Raw genomic sequence first — 16,305 nt, 5'->3', positions numbered from 1 at the left:
TACCTCCCAGCTCACCATTACTCACAAAGCATTTCTTTACTGGACTCTAACACATGTTCCTTTTTTCCCTAATACTATTACCTTCTATGCACTGTCATAGGAAAGAGGGGTCATGTTTTAAAGTGACAACTAGCGCTGCTGTAGTAATTGATAAGATCTTCTTATTTCTTATTTTATATTTACTATAAATTTTAGATGTTTTATGTTTTTAAGCGGCTGCTGACATCACTGAATGATAAATGGTAACATTGATTCATTAGTTATCTGTTGCATATTTCCTTTGGCCCATAGCGCTGAGATAGTGAGAGAAGGCCTTGATCTTCCCTATTTGTTGTTATTTAACTCCCATTGTGTTCAGATTCAGCATCTGAACTTCTTTGACGTTCATCCAATCCTGCTTGAACAAAACCCATGGTAGTTCAGTTCATTCTTTTTCATTATTTCTTTATTAAATCAGGAAACATGACCTAGCGCTGCACTTATACCATTACAGACTGGTGCGTGCAGCTCCAAGCCCACAACATCAGTCTCCTTGATCTGTATTCAAGTGCTGGCAGAGACACAGCACATCTTGTTTCAAGATACATTTTAGCATACAAGTACTGCTGCACACTGTATTTGATTTAGGTGTGAAGTGAATAAAAGAAAGGCTTCATTTCAAGCCCCCTCCAATAGATCACACCCCTCTAATGTGATTCATCAACATTCAGTTTAAGTTTACAGTACACAGGGGCCGAATATTGAGCGGTATCGGCCAGTTCAATCGAAACCAGCCGAAATTCGGCCCGTGTGTACTGCAAATAGTCCAACAGGAAGCCGGCTTTGCAGCCGACTTCTGTCAAGGTTGGCATAACCGAAAAAGGTCTTCTGATTGGCTCCCGGTCAGCGCTCTCAATCATTGGCTGAGAACGCTGCCTGGAGTGTTCTGGAATGGTTCAGCAGGGGAGATCGATGTACTAACATTGCATAGTTAGTACAGTGGCTCCAACCTGAGCTGTCAGTTTTTTTTTTTCATTCAGTCTGCTGGGTTGAATAAAAAAATAAAGCAAAAAAAAAAAATAGTATGTGTACGAAGATTTAATCGTAGAGTTGTACTTTATGGTTGAAAGATGGTATATTGTACATAGAAAATATAATATTTCATAATTTCATATATAGTGCATACACTATATATATATATATATATATATATATATATATATATATATATATATATACATGTATATATTAAAGCAAATATATATATTCTGTATATATATATATACACATGAAATAACCTCCATAGTGCTTCAGATTTCCTCTTAATATCCTTGTTTTAAAATGTATAATGCTCATAAACCTCTTAAAAATAGTAAATACAATATTACTACTACACTAGTTGATTTAAATAAAGCATCTTCATCTTTAGTTGTAAAGCCTTCAGATAAATGTAAGATAAAAAGAAGATGAAGAAAGACATTTATTGCACCACAATTGATATGTAATTGATTCAAGATAGTGCATTACATTTCATATTTTGGCTGTTTGGAGTTTAAAGAATGTGATTTTTCTTTTTATCAAATTTGTATATATACGTTTGATGAATGACTACTTTTTTTTTCTTCTTCTTCTTCTTATCAGCTGGGGAGAATCTACTAATTACAGAGCTAATCTGACTGATTGGATTTGGCAATTATGTTAATTGCTTACTTTAACATTTGGTATCTGTCAGTCTGAAAGCATTTTTGATCACTGCTTCTTCTTTACATACGCCAGTAAATGGCACAACTGGGTCATGGCTGTGGAAATTGATGCATAGATACACTTATATATATATATTTATCAATATGTTTTCTAACATTGAAATATGTTTAAGCTTGATTTGTCATTGTACTTTCCAGCACAGCAGTTTCTAAAATGATATATTGCTAGAATATGTGGGTACTACTATGATGCATTCATGTCTATTAGGGTACATACCGAACTGTGCAAAAGTTTTAGGCAGGTGTGAAAAAAAAAAATTGCTGTGCATTAAGAATGCTTTCAGAAATAGAAGTGATACTAAAGTCTTGTTTTTTTTTTCTTTAAAAACGTGTTATACTTACCTGCTCTGTGTAATTGTTTTGCACAGAGCAGCCCAGCTCTTCCTCTTCTCGGGTCCCCCACGGCACTCCTGGCCCCTCCCTCCTGTATAGTGCCCCCACAGAAAGCAGCTTGCTATGGGGGCACTCAAGTCGAGCCACAGCTCTGTGTGTCCATTCAGACATGGAGCTGCTGATTGGCCCTGCCCCCTCGTTCCTGATTGGCTAACTGACTTTGATTGATGTCTGTGTCTCAGTCAATCAGGATAGAGAGTCCCGCATGGCCAAGGCAATTGTGCACATTGCTGGAGGGAGGATGTATGCTTGGTGTCTATGCCCCACTGAAGAATACATTTGGGGCCAATCACATACCTCCCTCATGGTATGGCAAGGTGGATAAGTATTTCTCAGCATTGAGGACACCATTGATCCTGACCAAATATCAACTCTATTTGCAAAAATGCAACCCCAAACTTGCAAGGGACATCCAACATGCTTCACTGTTGCCTGAAGACATACATTGTATGGCTCCCCAGCCCTTTATTAACAAAGTGCCTCCTATTACAGTCAAATATTTCAAATTTTTGGACATTTTTCAGCACCCCAGTTCCTATGTTTTCATGCAAAGAATGTGCAAACATGGCTATGCGACTAAACTATACAGAAAAACATAGAAACTGGGGTGCAGAAAAAAATCAAAGCAGGTGCTCTGGACTGATGAGTTTTTAAATATTTGTCTGTAGCAGAAGGCAGTTTGTTCACAAAGGGCTGGAGAGCCGTGCAATAATGAGTGTGTGCAAGCATGGTGGAGGTTCCTTGCAAGTTTGGGGCTACATTTCTGCAAATGGAGTTGGAGATTTGGTCAGAATCAGCGCCGTCCTCAATGCTGAACTATATAGTCAGATACTTATTCATCATGCCATACCATCAGGGAGGCATGTGATTGGCTCAAATTTATCCTGTAGCAGGAAAACAACCCCAAACATACAGCCAATGCTTTTAAGAACTATCTTCAGTGTAAAGAAGGATAAGAAGTCCTGGAAGTGATGGTTTGGACCTCCACAGAGCCCTGATCTCAACATTATCAAGGCTGTCTGGGATTACATGAAGATACAGAAGGATTTAAGGCAGCCTACATTCACAGAAGATCTGTGGTTACTTTTTGAAGAAGTTTGAAACAACCTACCCAAAATACCGTATTTATCGGGGTATTGCGCACTTCGGCGTATAGCGCGCACCCCTAAAGTGGACCCGCATTCCTGTAAAAAAAAACATTTTCGTACTTACAGTTTTGGTGTCTTGCGCGGCGTCCATCGGCGGCCTCGTCGGGTCCGGCGTTCGTCTGCGGCTTCGGTGGTGTCCTCCTCGTCGGGTCCGGCGTCCTTCTGCAGTGTCCTTCTGCGGTGTCCTCCCCGCTCGATCCCCGCTTCCCGCGCTGAGTTTGAACTACTGCGCCGGCATATACCGAGCGCAGTACACTCGTGTATAATAGTCGGGCAGGCTCGGCTCCTCTCGCGGTCACGTCCTGTGCGTCCTGTACGTCCAGGACGTGACTGCGAGAGGAGCCTGCCCGACTATACACGAGTGTACTGCGCTCGGTATATGCCGGCGCAGTAGTTCAAACTCGGCGCGAGTATCGGCGTATATCGCGCACCCATGATTTTGCCCTGAATTTAAAGGCGAAAAAGTGCGCGGTAAAAAACGTTGTTTACATCGGGTCACAACATATTAACATAAAACACGCCCCCATTACATCCATTTGAATTCCGCGCCCTTACGCTGCAAGAGATATACTACGCCGCCGTAACTTACGGCGCAAATTCGTTGAGGATTCAAACCAAACACAAGTAAGTTACATCGGCGTAGCGTATCTTAGATACGCTGCGCCCGGCGCAGATGTATGTGGATCTGCCCCATAGTGTCCATTTAAAATAAATACAATTGTGGATCAGCTTGAGTGGAAACAAATAAACCTACCATCATGGGTTGTAAGAAGTGGGGAAAAAAACCTGGAGGAAACCCAGGTAACACTAGACGAACATAAAACCTTGATGTAGAGACTGTACCTGGCAAAAACTGAACCCATAACTCCAGTACTGTAATACAGGCTATGATGTTGATCCTTTAACCAACATGCTGTCTATACATGAGGTCCAACATGTTGGTCTCATTGGTAATAATTTTAAACCGCTTCAGCCCCGGACCATTTTGGGGATCAAAGACCAGGCCACTTTTTGCGATTCTGCACTGCGTCGCTTTAACTGACAATTGCGTGGTCGTGCGACGTGGCTCCCAAACAAAATTGACGTCCTTTTTTTCCCACAAATAGAGCTTTCTTTTGGTGGTTTTTGATCACCCCTTTTTTAGCACTATAAACCAAATATTTTTTACTTTTTGCTATAATAAATATCACAGTTTTCACAGTTTAGGCCGATACGTATTGTTCTACATATTTTTGGTTAAAAAAAAATCGCAATAAGCATTTATTGATCGGTTTGCGCAAAAGTTATACTGTCTATAAAAAAGGGGACTGTTTTATGGCATTTTATTAATAATTATTTTTTTACTAGTTATGGCGGTGATCAGCGATTTTTATCGGGACTGCGACATTATGGCGGACACATCGGACACTTTTGACACCATTTTGGGACCATTGTCGTTTTTACAGTGATCAGTGCTATAAAAATGCACTGATTACTGCAAAAATGGCACTGGCAGTGAAAGGGTTAACCACTAGGTGACGCTGCAGGGGTTAAGTGTTCCCTAGGAAGTGATTCTTACTGTTAGGGGGCATGGCTACACGTGACACATCATTAATGACCATTCCTGATCACGGAGAATGGTCATCAGTGACAGTGTCACTAGGCAGAATAGGGGAATGCCTTGTTTTCAAAGGCATTACCCTGTTCTGCCCTTGCCGACCGCAATCGCGGGAATTCCGGGAACATCGATTTCCCGGGAGCCGCGGACGCACTCGCGAGGTACGCCGCACGACTATTTACGTCGACAGAATGGCATGGGCAGGCAGATTGGTGTACAGGTACCTCCATTCAAATCTGACGCCCAGCGGGCGCTTGCATGCCCACTGGGTGGCAGATTTGAATGGAGGTACCTGTACGCCAATCTGCCTGCCTGTGCCATTCTGTCAACGTAAATAGTCGTGCTGTAGTCGGCAAGTGGTTAAGGTATATGACGAAATGTCCCAATATTTTCTGCGTAATGTATAAACAAGCTCTGATCAACTGGATTATAACTTGAAATCCTTTAACTAACATTCTGTCTGTACATAAGGTCCAATGTGCTGGTCACAGTAGTAATAATTTAATGGTATATGATGAAATGTCCCAATATTTTGTATAAATGAGCTCTGATCAACAGGATTCTAACTTGAAATATAATGGGTAATCATCCACAATTTGGGTCTTGTGGATGAACACTAAAGATTTTTATTAATTGGTCAGATGTACAGACAGAACCTCATCTGAAGTTTTTTTTTTCTTCATTAAAACGGGAACATGACCATGTACACCTATATCACCCAAGCATATATGTTCACGCACTGTGTAGAACTTCAAACTTCAAATCATGTACCGGAGAATATTTTAGAAAATGGACATATGTTGTGTACATCCAGTTTGATATAAACGCTTCATTTTATTTCACTTTAGTCAACCATTCTCTAGAAATAATTGAAGTATCAGCAGTATCCAAAAACCTGTGAGCAATGTAGCAATGTACAATCTGAATGGAAAAGCCATGCAATCAGGTTCTGCTTGCCTGAAATAAGATGTGAGCTATAAATAAAGCTACAGCAGCAGATTGCATGGCTTTAGTATCTTATTGTGAGGGCACCAGCATTAAACTCCAATTGCTGCACCTTGACCCGCGCTGCATGTATGGCATGGTATTGCTTTTATATTCTCCACATGTTAATAATATTTGAAACACATTTTGAATGTTTCTTTTCATAGATGCATATCCTAATTCTGAAGTAAGGTATGAGTGGACAAATCTTACAGAGAAATCAGTTGTGGTGGCACCAGATGGCTCGCGTTTAAATCAATACCATTTAATTGGAAAAACTGTAGGAACAGAAAACATCAGTACTAGCACAGGTAAGACATATGCATGTGCTTTTATCTTTGTCATACTAGAATAGAAAACCTATACCTAGTGAATAAACACTTCAAATTATTATAGTGCCATTTAAGTAAAAGTAATTATGAATGTGGCTTTCACATTTTACTTGCATGCTGTACTATATTTAACAGATTCAAAAGTTCTGCTTCGGGTGCATATCTGTATGCCACAAAGTGTAATCCTCACTGAAAAAAAGCTCAGCTAAAGACAGAGACAGAGGGCACATATATGGTTGTAATGTTATAAGTAAAACCCCCAAGTACTAAGCAAGAAATACATGCAATATACCGTGCCTAGGGAAAAAAAAGGTAATTGTATTTTATTGGGATTTTATGTGATAGACCAACACGAAGTGGCACATAATTGTGAAGTGGAAGGAAAATGATAAATGGTTTTCAACCTTTTTTGCAAATAAATATCTGAAAAGTGTGGAGTGCATTTGTGTTCAGCCCCTTTACTCTGATACCGCCAACTAAAACCTAGTGGAACCAATTGCCTTCAGCAGTCATCTAATTAGTAAATAAAGTAATTTAATATTAGTATATAATATTATTAGAGAACCTTAGTGAATTAAACAGCTTCATGAAGGCCAATGAACACACCAGACAGGTCAGGGATAAAGTTGTGGAGAAGTTTAATTCTGATGATGGGCATGATGGGCAGTGACATCACAAGGGGTGGGGCCTCCGTATAACGTCATCGGATGGCCCAGCCCCATGGCTATATAACTACTGGCACACGGCGGACCCAGCATTACAGCAGGAGAGAGCGTCGACAGAACATCGGAGGAAAAACAGAGGGAGAAGACAGCAGAGAGAGGAGAACTGGCACAGGGAGAAGACAGTGGAGGGGGAGAACCGGTAGAAGGAGAAGACAGCTGATAGAGGGGAACCAGCAGCGGAAGAAGACATCAGCGAGGGAGAAGAACCAGAGGATGAAGACATCGCCGAAGGAAGAAGAAATCAGAAGGAGACGCTGGAGCTGCTTTAATAAATTACTTTGTTAAAAACCTGTGTACTGTTTTTATTTTTGACACTTTTTTGGGTGAATGGGTAGGGGTACAATGGGTACCCTATACTCATTCACATAGGGTGGGAGGGTGATTTGATAACCCCCCCGCCCACAGAACCCGACAACCACTGGCCAGGGTTGTCAGGAAGAGGCCCTTGTCCTCATCAACATGGGGACAAGGTGCCAAGCACCCACACCTCCCCATGTTGAGGGCATGTGGACTGGTATGGTCCAGGAGGGCATTCGCTCATACCCCCTTTCCGAAGCTGCTGGGCTACGTGCTCAGATAAGGGTCTGGTATGGATTTCGGGGGGATCCCACACCAATTTTTTTGCCGAGGGATATCCCCTTAAAATCCATACCAGACCGAAGGATCTGGTATGCACTTGGGGGGAACCCCACGCCAGTTTTTTTTATTTTGGTGAGGGTTCTCCTTCAAGATCCTCAGCTCACAAGCTGCACCACAAGTTGGATCATTATGCTACTTCTATTTAAATCAATGGGCTCTCATAGGGAACCAATAATTTTGACATGTAAAAAAAAAAAACATGCACAATTCATTTTGTTCCTCATTTGTTTTTTTAAGGAATTTGTCAAAATTGTTAGTTCGGAAATATTCGAATTAACGAAAAACCCGTTTAACAAATTTTTGCGAAATTCAAAGATCCGAAAGTTTGAAAATCCGAACATTTAAAATTTGAGGATTCTAAAATTTGAAATGTCAGAAATAAAAGAATCCAAAAATTAAAAAATAAGAAAATAAGAAAGAAAATTCAAAGGAACGAAAATCCGAAAATAAGAACGAATATCCAAAAATTAGAAAACACCAAAATTAGAAAATTAGAAATAATAACTAATTAGCTAATAATAACTAACTATTAAATTATAGGAATTTCCTTTCAAATGTGGCTGTTAGTGTGCTGGCAATTTGTTGCTATTGGCTATGGGGAATTTATTAGCGCTAAACGCAACTGTTCAAACGTAGATAGTTTTAAAGGGACACTAAAGGCAAGATTTTTTTGATTAAAAATAACAAACATGTTATACTTACCTCCGCTGTGCAGTTTGTTTTGCACAGAGTGGCCCCGATCCGTGTCTTCTGGGGTCCCTCGGCGGCTGTCTCTGGTCTTCCTCGCAAAAGCTTTCCACGTTCATGCGAGCTCCCTCGCATGGTGGAAAGCTTTTGCGAGCACGCTCCCGTGATCCAGCGGCGGCCATAGCCGCCGACTGTATCACTCGGCCCCGGCGCGCCGCGTCATCCGCTGTGATTGACAGCAGCGCCAGCCAATGGCTGCGCTGCTATCAATCCGCCCAGCCTAGCCAATCAACGGCCAGGCTGGGAACCGAATAGGTAGACGAGAACGCGCACGGGACTTTCGAGAGGTAAGTAAAACGGGGGCTCGGGGGGGCGGTGCTATCAGATGTTTTTTTACCTTAATGCATAGGATGCATTAAGGTAAAAAAACTTTTACCTTTACAACCCCTTTAAATATGAATGTAGAATCATAACCACTAGGTTACAAGCACGTAATTACAAACCAGAGTCCATTAATAGAGCCATTAGCTGGCTAGGAACAGAGACAGAACTTTCATTTTGAATACAGTATAAGAATAGCAACAAAAAGGCTACATAGAGGACAGTTACATTTGTACCAAGTACTCATGAAAATGTAATTCTATGAAGAATATTATAAATAAACGTCTCCCAATTTTGTCTACAGATCATGATGACCTTGCAGCTGTCATCCAAGCTGGGTGTTGTTTGTCTAATAGACGATCCAGTACTCTGGGAGATATTTTATCTTTGTTCTGATTGATACCTCCTAATCAATTAATTCATTAGATGATGTTATCTGGGCATTTTCTTGTGCATATATATGTTGTGTTTGTCATTTTTGGACTGAGCTGTGAACAAGGCTTGCTGCCGAAATGCATCTGCTTGTCCCTTTTATCTTGATATGACACAATAAAGATCACAGATGTTATATCCAGAAGTGGCGGCTCTTCCTTTGGATTTTCTCAAAGTTAGTGAACGTAACGAATACGAATTTATCCGAAGTTACAAATTATCCGAAATAACGAATGTCGCATCTAAACGAATGGAACATAACAAATGAATAATAATAATAAAAACGTTTTATTATTATTATTTATTATTATTAATTTGTTACGTTCCATTTGTTTAGTTGCGGCATTTGTCATTTTGGATAATTCGTAACTTCGGATGAATTTGTATTCGTTATGTTCACTAATGCTGCGTTCACACGATCAGAAATTCCGACAAGAAAACCGTGGATTTTTTTACGACGCAATGTTGGCTCAAACTTGTGTTGCATACACACAGTCATACAAAATTCTGACCATCAAGAACGCGGTGACGTACAACACTACAATGAGCCGATAAAAATTAAGCTCAATTATTCCGAGCATGCGCCGAATTGATTCCGAGCATGCATGTTTTTTTGCATGTCGGAATTGCATAAAGACGATCGGAATTTCCAACAAGAACTTTTCCCGTCGGAAAAATTGAGAACCAGCTCTCAAATTTTTGCTGTTGGAAATTCCGACAGAAAAAGTCAGATGGAGCCTACACACAGTTGAAATTTCCGACCAAAAGCTCACATCTAACTTTTCTTGTTGGAAATTCTGACCGCGTGTACGCGGCATAACAACCAAATTTGAAATTAAATTCCAATATCTATAATATAATAGTTAGTTATTATTTAGAATTTTTTTAATTTTCAGATTTTCGTTCTTTCAAATTTGCAGATTTTCTTTCTTATTTTTGGATTTTCAAATTTTCGGATTTTCTAATTTTCTAATTTCTGGATTCTGAATCGTTCAATTTCTGATGGCTAATGGCTGTAGCCTGAATATTTGTGGAGCTTCCACCAATCCTTGGGAAGGTGGGCCTAGAAAGTGAGAAAGAAGGGTTCAGCCATCCAGGGTTCAGCCATCTGGAGGTGACCCCTGTGCTGTGGGCTTTAACCCCTGGGTCAGAAAGGAGGAGAAGGAGGAAGAGAGAGAGAGGAGAAGGACAAGAGCTCCAGCAACTCACCCACCTTAAAGTGATACTATAGGTTACATTTTTTCTTAATAACAAACATGTCATACTTATCTCCACTGTGCAGAAATTTTTTGGGGTCCCTCTGCGGCTCCTCCTCACTTCAGATAACCCCTATGGGAAGCACTCTCCCAGGGGGTTACCTTGCGTGTGCACTCTCGAGTCCTGCATTCGGCGTCCATAGCCTCCGAGTTCAGAACTCAGCCCCGCCCCCGGTGCCCACGTCATTGGATTTGATTGACAGAAGTGGGAGCCAATGGATGTGCTGCTGTCAATCTATCCAATGATGAGCCGAGAACCCTGGGCAAAAACCAAGCGCGTACTCGACACAGGACTTTCCAGGGCTCAGGTAAATAAAACGGGGGGGGGGGGGGGGGTGGTAACTGTCAGATACAGTCAAGTGCTGTGCCTTAAACTCAACTGTTTGGATTTTTTCCATGTTGCTGTTGCACTTTCACTATTGTGCAGCATCGTTCACAGTTTGGTTTAGAGCAGCCAGAGCAGGTCCTCAACCATTTGTTTGGAGTTTACAGTTTTCTTTAGTTCTGGGTATCCCATGCAATCCCAATCCCCAGGCCAAGTTAACTAGTCCTAAATAAATACCAAAAAACAAAACCCCTATACTGTTTACTGAGCTGTTAGGAAGTGTGTGGAAATTACTTTTGCCTGACTGTGGGTGCTGTGAGGTGGAAATAGGGCCAAGATCCTTCCGCTCCTTACGGGGTAGCGCTACAATCATATGATGTAAACCAGGGGTCCTCAAACTATGGCCCTCCAGTTGTTCAAGAACTACAATTCTCATCATGCTCAGTCATGTCTGTGAATGTCAGGCCCCGTACACACGGCCGAGAAACTCGATGAGCAAAACACATCGTTTTGGTCGTCAAGTTTCTTGTGAAGCCGCCGAGCCAAATTTCCTCATTGAGTAACGAGGAAATAGAGAACATGTTCTCTATTTGGCACGACGAGATTCTCGTCGGTTTCCTCAGCCGAAAGTGTACACATGGCCGGGTTTCTCGGCAGAATACAGCTCCGAACGAGTTTCTGGCTGAATTCTGCCGAGAAACTTGGTCGTGTGTACGGGGCCTCAGAGTTTTCCAATGCCTCATGGGATTTTTAGTTCCGCAACAGCTGGAGGGCCGCAGTTTGAAGATCCCTGATGTAAACCATGTCTACCTATTCAGTCTCTTTGCTTTCCAATTCCTCTTTAACCTTTGTACAAAAGAGGCAGATGAGACAGAGGCAAAAATTGGAAAAAAAAAAACATGAAGGAAGATTGCTTTACCTAATAGGATTGGAAAGTACAGAAGGGAGTCCTTATAAGAAATAGCTAAAGAAAACATCATTACTTTTATTTATCAGCTTTCTACACAAAGCTGTACATGATGTTTGGAAAGATAGCAATACATTTATGACTGTGAGACTAATCCTACACTTGATAGTAATATCATTAAACTCCTATTATCAACATTGCTGCCTTAGGCCACATTCACACAATTTGCCTCAGTAGGGGCTCTTCTACATGGGTGATTCTGAAATGATCCTGCCGCACAGCTGAGAAAAAACTGTGCTCTCCAGACCGATCTGCAAAGTTTGGAACAAACTGCAATCGATCTTGCTTGCTACATGGGCCGTAGGACCCACAACACACACAAATGAGTGGAAGGTAGGATGTTTTAATAATACTTCACATTCACACACACACACACTTAAAATTAAGAGTAAAATAAAACAGTGAAATAAAATATATATATATATATATTGAGTATACTGTAGATGTGTTAATCTTTCTGAATTATATATTTGTGACAGTTTTGCTGCACTGGGTGCTGTAGGAAAATCTGTGGCAACTCACTCATAAAATAAATAAATTCATTGGGCTAGATTCAGTAACACTTACGACGGGCGTATCAGTAGATACGCCGTCGTAAGTCCGAATCCGCGCCGTCGCAACTTTAATCGTATGCTCAAACTGAGATACGCTTAAATGTTGCTAAGATACGACCAACGTAAGTCTCTTACGCCGTCGTATCTTAGGGTGCATATTTACGCTGGCTGCTAGGTGGCACTTTTGTTGATTTTGGCGTAGAATATGCAAATGAGCAAGATACGCCGATTCAGAAACGTACGTGTGCCCGGCGGATTTTTTTACGTCGTTTACGTAAGGCTTTTTCCAGCGTAAGGTTATTCCTGCTATATGAGGCGTATCCAATGTTAAGTATGGACATCGGGACAGCGTCGAATTTTGCGTCATTTACGTTGTTTGCGTAAGTCGTTCGCGAATAGGGCTTTGTGTAAATTACGTTCACGTCGAAAGCATTGACTATTTGCGACGTGATTAGGAGCATGCGCACTGGGATACGTTCACAGACGGCGCATGCGCCGTTCGTTAGAGACGTAATTTACGTGGGGTCATGTTTTATTTACATAAAATATGCCCACCTCTTCAAAATTTGAATTTGGCGCGCTTACGCTGTCATATTTACGCTGCGCCGCCTTAACTTACGGCGCAGGTTCTTTGTGAATCCAGCCCCAGCCTCACTAAGTTACGGCGACGTAGCATATCTGAGATACGCTACGCCCGCACAAAGTTACGGCGGGCTATCTGAATCTAGCCCATTGCTTAAAAAGCATTGGTAGCTAGTGAATGACTGGTTGTATTGTAGATATAGTAAATGTTACTGTGACCACAGTAGAATGTGAAAATATCAAAATATATATGGCAAACATCAGCAAAAGAGACACAACCAGACAAATGCAGAGTATATCCTTTATTCAGGGGTGTGACTGCCAGAAGTTTTTTCACTTTAATGTATAGAATATGCATAGAAGGTGTGTAGTTTAATAAAACATAGGCCTTCTTGTACCCATAATATATGCTTTGATTGCTGTGCCACAAATACCTCTCAGAGCCGGTTCACACTGGGGTGGCACGACTTCGGGGGCGACTCCGCAAGGCGTCCTGAAGACGACTTCAGAGGTGACTTGCAAAATGACTTCTGTATAGAAGTCAATGCAAGTCGCCCCGAGTCGCACCCAAAGTCGTACAAGAACCTTTTTCTAAGTCGGAGCGTCTTGCGTCGCTCCTATTAGAACGGTTCTATTGAATAGAATGGGACGCGACTTGTCAGGCGGCTGAGTCACCTGACATGTCGCCCCAGTGTGAACCGGCTCTCACAGATATGTATACATCTCAGCACATATTTTTTTAAAATAAAACTCCATTACATATGATTTTGTGTACACTGAAAATAGGCAGAAAGCTAATACTTTGTCTGAGCCTACATTAAAGAACGCCATTAAAATAGTCAGGGACTGATTACCCACCAGCAACTGTTAAGACAATAAATACTTTGATCAGACGTATGCAATGTACAATATAGTGTATAGTATATAGTGCAGGAGTGTGTAATGTACAATATAGTGTATATAGTGCAGGAGTGTGTAATGTACAATATGTTGTATATAGTGCGGAAGCATGCAATGTACAATATAGTGTAGTCTGTAATGTACAATATAGTGTATATAGTACAAGAGTGTGTAATATACAATATTGTGTAAATAGTGCAGGAGTGTGTAATGTACAATATGTTGTATATAGTGCGGAAGCATGCAATGTACAATATAGTGTAGTCTGTAATGTACAATATAGTGTATATAGTACAAGAGTGTGTAATATACAATATTGTGTAAATAGTGCAGGAGTATGTAATGTACAATATGTTGTATATAGTGCGGAAGCATGTAATGTACAATATAGTGTAGTCTATCTCCAGCTTTTTGTATGAAGTTTTTTTTTTAGTTCTACCATGGGATCCCCACTTGTGGGACTAAGGCTAGTGTCTTTTCCCCACCGATTGTGTACTACTGAATATATGCCAGCTTGTATTATCACCTTGAATGTTTCAGTATGATGTATTTCATATAATTTTTGTAATTGCCAAAAATCTTATTAAAGTACTTAAAAAAAAAAATATATATATATATATATATATATATATATATATATATATATATATATATATATATATATATATATATATAGTGTAGTCTGTAATGTACAATATAGTTTATATAGTGCAGGTGTGTGTAATGTACAATAAACTGATTGCTCACTGTGTTCATTAAGGAAGGGGCTGGTAAACATGGGGGGTGGGGGTTGGTAGTACGGTGGGGGGCATTTGAGGATAGGGTCAGAGCTCCATGGGGGGAATATATTTAGAGAGCTTGATATCCCTGAGAATCTTTTGAAGTAGCTGAGGCCGCAGGAAAGGTAGGAGGGAAGACAACCAGCAGTGAGGAGGCGCCAGGTGATAGGTAAGGTATGGAGGGAGTTAAATCCCCCTGTAGTTCCCTTGCAGCACCTGAAGCCGATGAGAGGGGAAAGAAGGAGAAGCCGGCAGCTGCAGGGAGCCACAGGGGATCAGTACCGGAAGGGCAGATAAGAGTGTTAGGGGGTTCAATAAAAATTATTGAAAGGAAAATAGAGTGAGAAGATAAGAGTGGAAGGGGACATTTTGGAGCACAGGTGAAATGGTGGCATCTCCTGCATGTGTGAAAAAATATTTGCAATGCCCAGATCCACCGCTATTTCTGTTACTACGTAACTAGCCTAATTACATAAATATATTAAATATCTGAACCTTTCACCATGTAGTATTTACTACACGGCGCAGTCCATGCGACCAAGAAAAACGCATATAAAAAAGGGGAAGGCAAATAAAGCCTTCCAAGAAGGTCACAATTGCTGGACACTGCGGTTACTTTCATTGAATTTTATTATAGAAAATAGCACACCGTAATATCAAAATAGCAACAATAATAATCTAAGTACCGTATATACCTTCCAAAGTAATTTAAAAGGACAATGTTATCATTAAAAAAGGGATTGCAGCTTTTTTTCTATAATGAAATTCAATGAAAGTAACCGCAGTGTCCAGCAATTGCGACCTTCTTGGAAGGCTTTATTTCCCTTTTCAGCTCCTCCATGTGTGCAATATGTGCACCGCAAACATTATACATGAATGATACGCCACTGCTTCATTTCCAGTTCATTGTCCTGTTTCTTTATTTTTTTTTATTTTTTAGAACAAGGCAGCTTCTTTGGGCTAGGTTAAAATGTTATCTTTTAGTAAATCAATTTAATAAAAGTCAAATATTCTGATATACTGAAACTGCTCCCCAATTGACTAATATGTTATGGCCTGCACTAAAATCAAGGTTGTAATTTCATTGGCTATTATAGACAAGACAAACATTTTCTTCAGTGAAATAAATCAGGCCTGCTGTGCAATGTTTTTTTTTTTTTTTTCACAAATCACTGTACAGCATTACCGAGGCAGCAGAAAAGTCAATTCACAGAGAGTTCAAAATGCCTTGCAAAGCAGTGTATAGACAAGAAGACGTCCTATTATGATGTAGCCTTTTTTGCTAACCTTTCTTTTCTTCTGTCATGTACAGCATTTGTCTTTCCTAGTCTGACCCATTTGCTGACAGAATTTAATACATGAGCTAGTGCCATTTCAATTTTCATTACCATGGTGATGTTAAAATCAACAATCCCCACTGCAGTACTCACAATGGGTGTTAAATACACAATAAATAAATGATATCATTAAACAACTGAGCACATCATAATTCTATTATAAAGAAGAAAATAAACCAACAGTAAAGACCTCAAATTATTGACAGCCAACAGCAGACATGATCATACTTTCCGGTATCAAATGATGGCATAATAGACCAATTTTTCAAACAAATGTTCCAAAGAAAAAAAATTACCTATGGACAGCCAAACCTCAAGCATTAAAATTTGAAAGAAAAAAAAAAAACATATACCTCTATAGTGTGTACTTGTCTCAATTAGTAGCACTAAGTGTGATTTCTGTCTGCTGCTTCATTCTCTGCTATCAGCATGAATCACTGCTGACTCGTTTTCCTGACACCAAGTGAAAAATAGTGACAGGGGAGGGATTTCCAGCTGATTGACAGCCTCAGTTCTGTTTCTGTGAGCTGTGTCAATTCCCGCCA

General features: G+C 40.5%; 1 protein-coding gene across 1 annotated transcript in view; it reads left to right on the top strand.

Moving 5' to 3' along the window:
• The window catches only part of GABRA5 (gamma-aminobutyric acid type A receptor subunit alpha5), a 294,907-nt gene that overhangs the window by 183,577 nt on the left and 95,025 nt on the right, over positions 1-16,305 (top strand). The window contains exon 7 of the mRNA XM_040336317.1: positions 6,032-6,175. Coding sequence (XP_040192251.1) covers positions 6,032-6,175 — 144 coding nt within the window. The remainder of the gene's footprint in view (positions 1-6,031; positions 6,176-16,305) is intronic.

Source organism: Rana temporaria, chromosome 2 (assembly GCF_905171775.1).
Source record: "Rana temporaria chromosome 2, aRanTem1.1, whole genome shotgun sequence".
Taxonomy (NCBI): domain Eukaryota; kingdom Metazoa; phylum Chordata; class Amphibia; order Anura; family Ranidae; genus Rana; species Rana temporaria.
The sequence above is the reverse complement of the archived record's forward strand: the minus strand, read 5'-3'. Positions and strand labels throughout refer to the sequence as shown.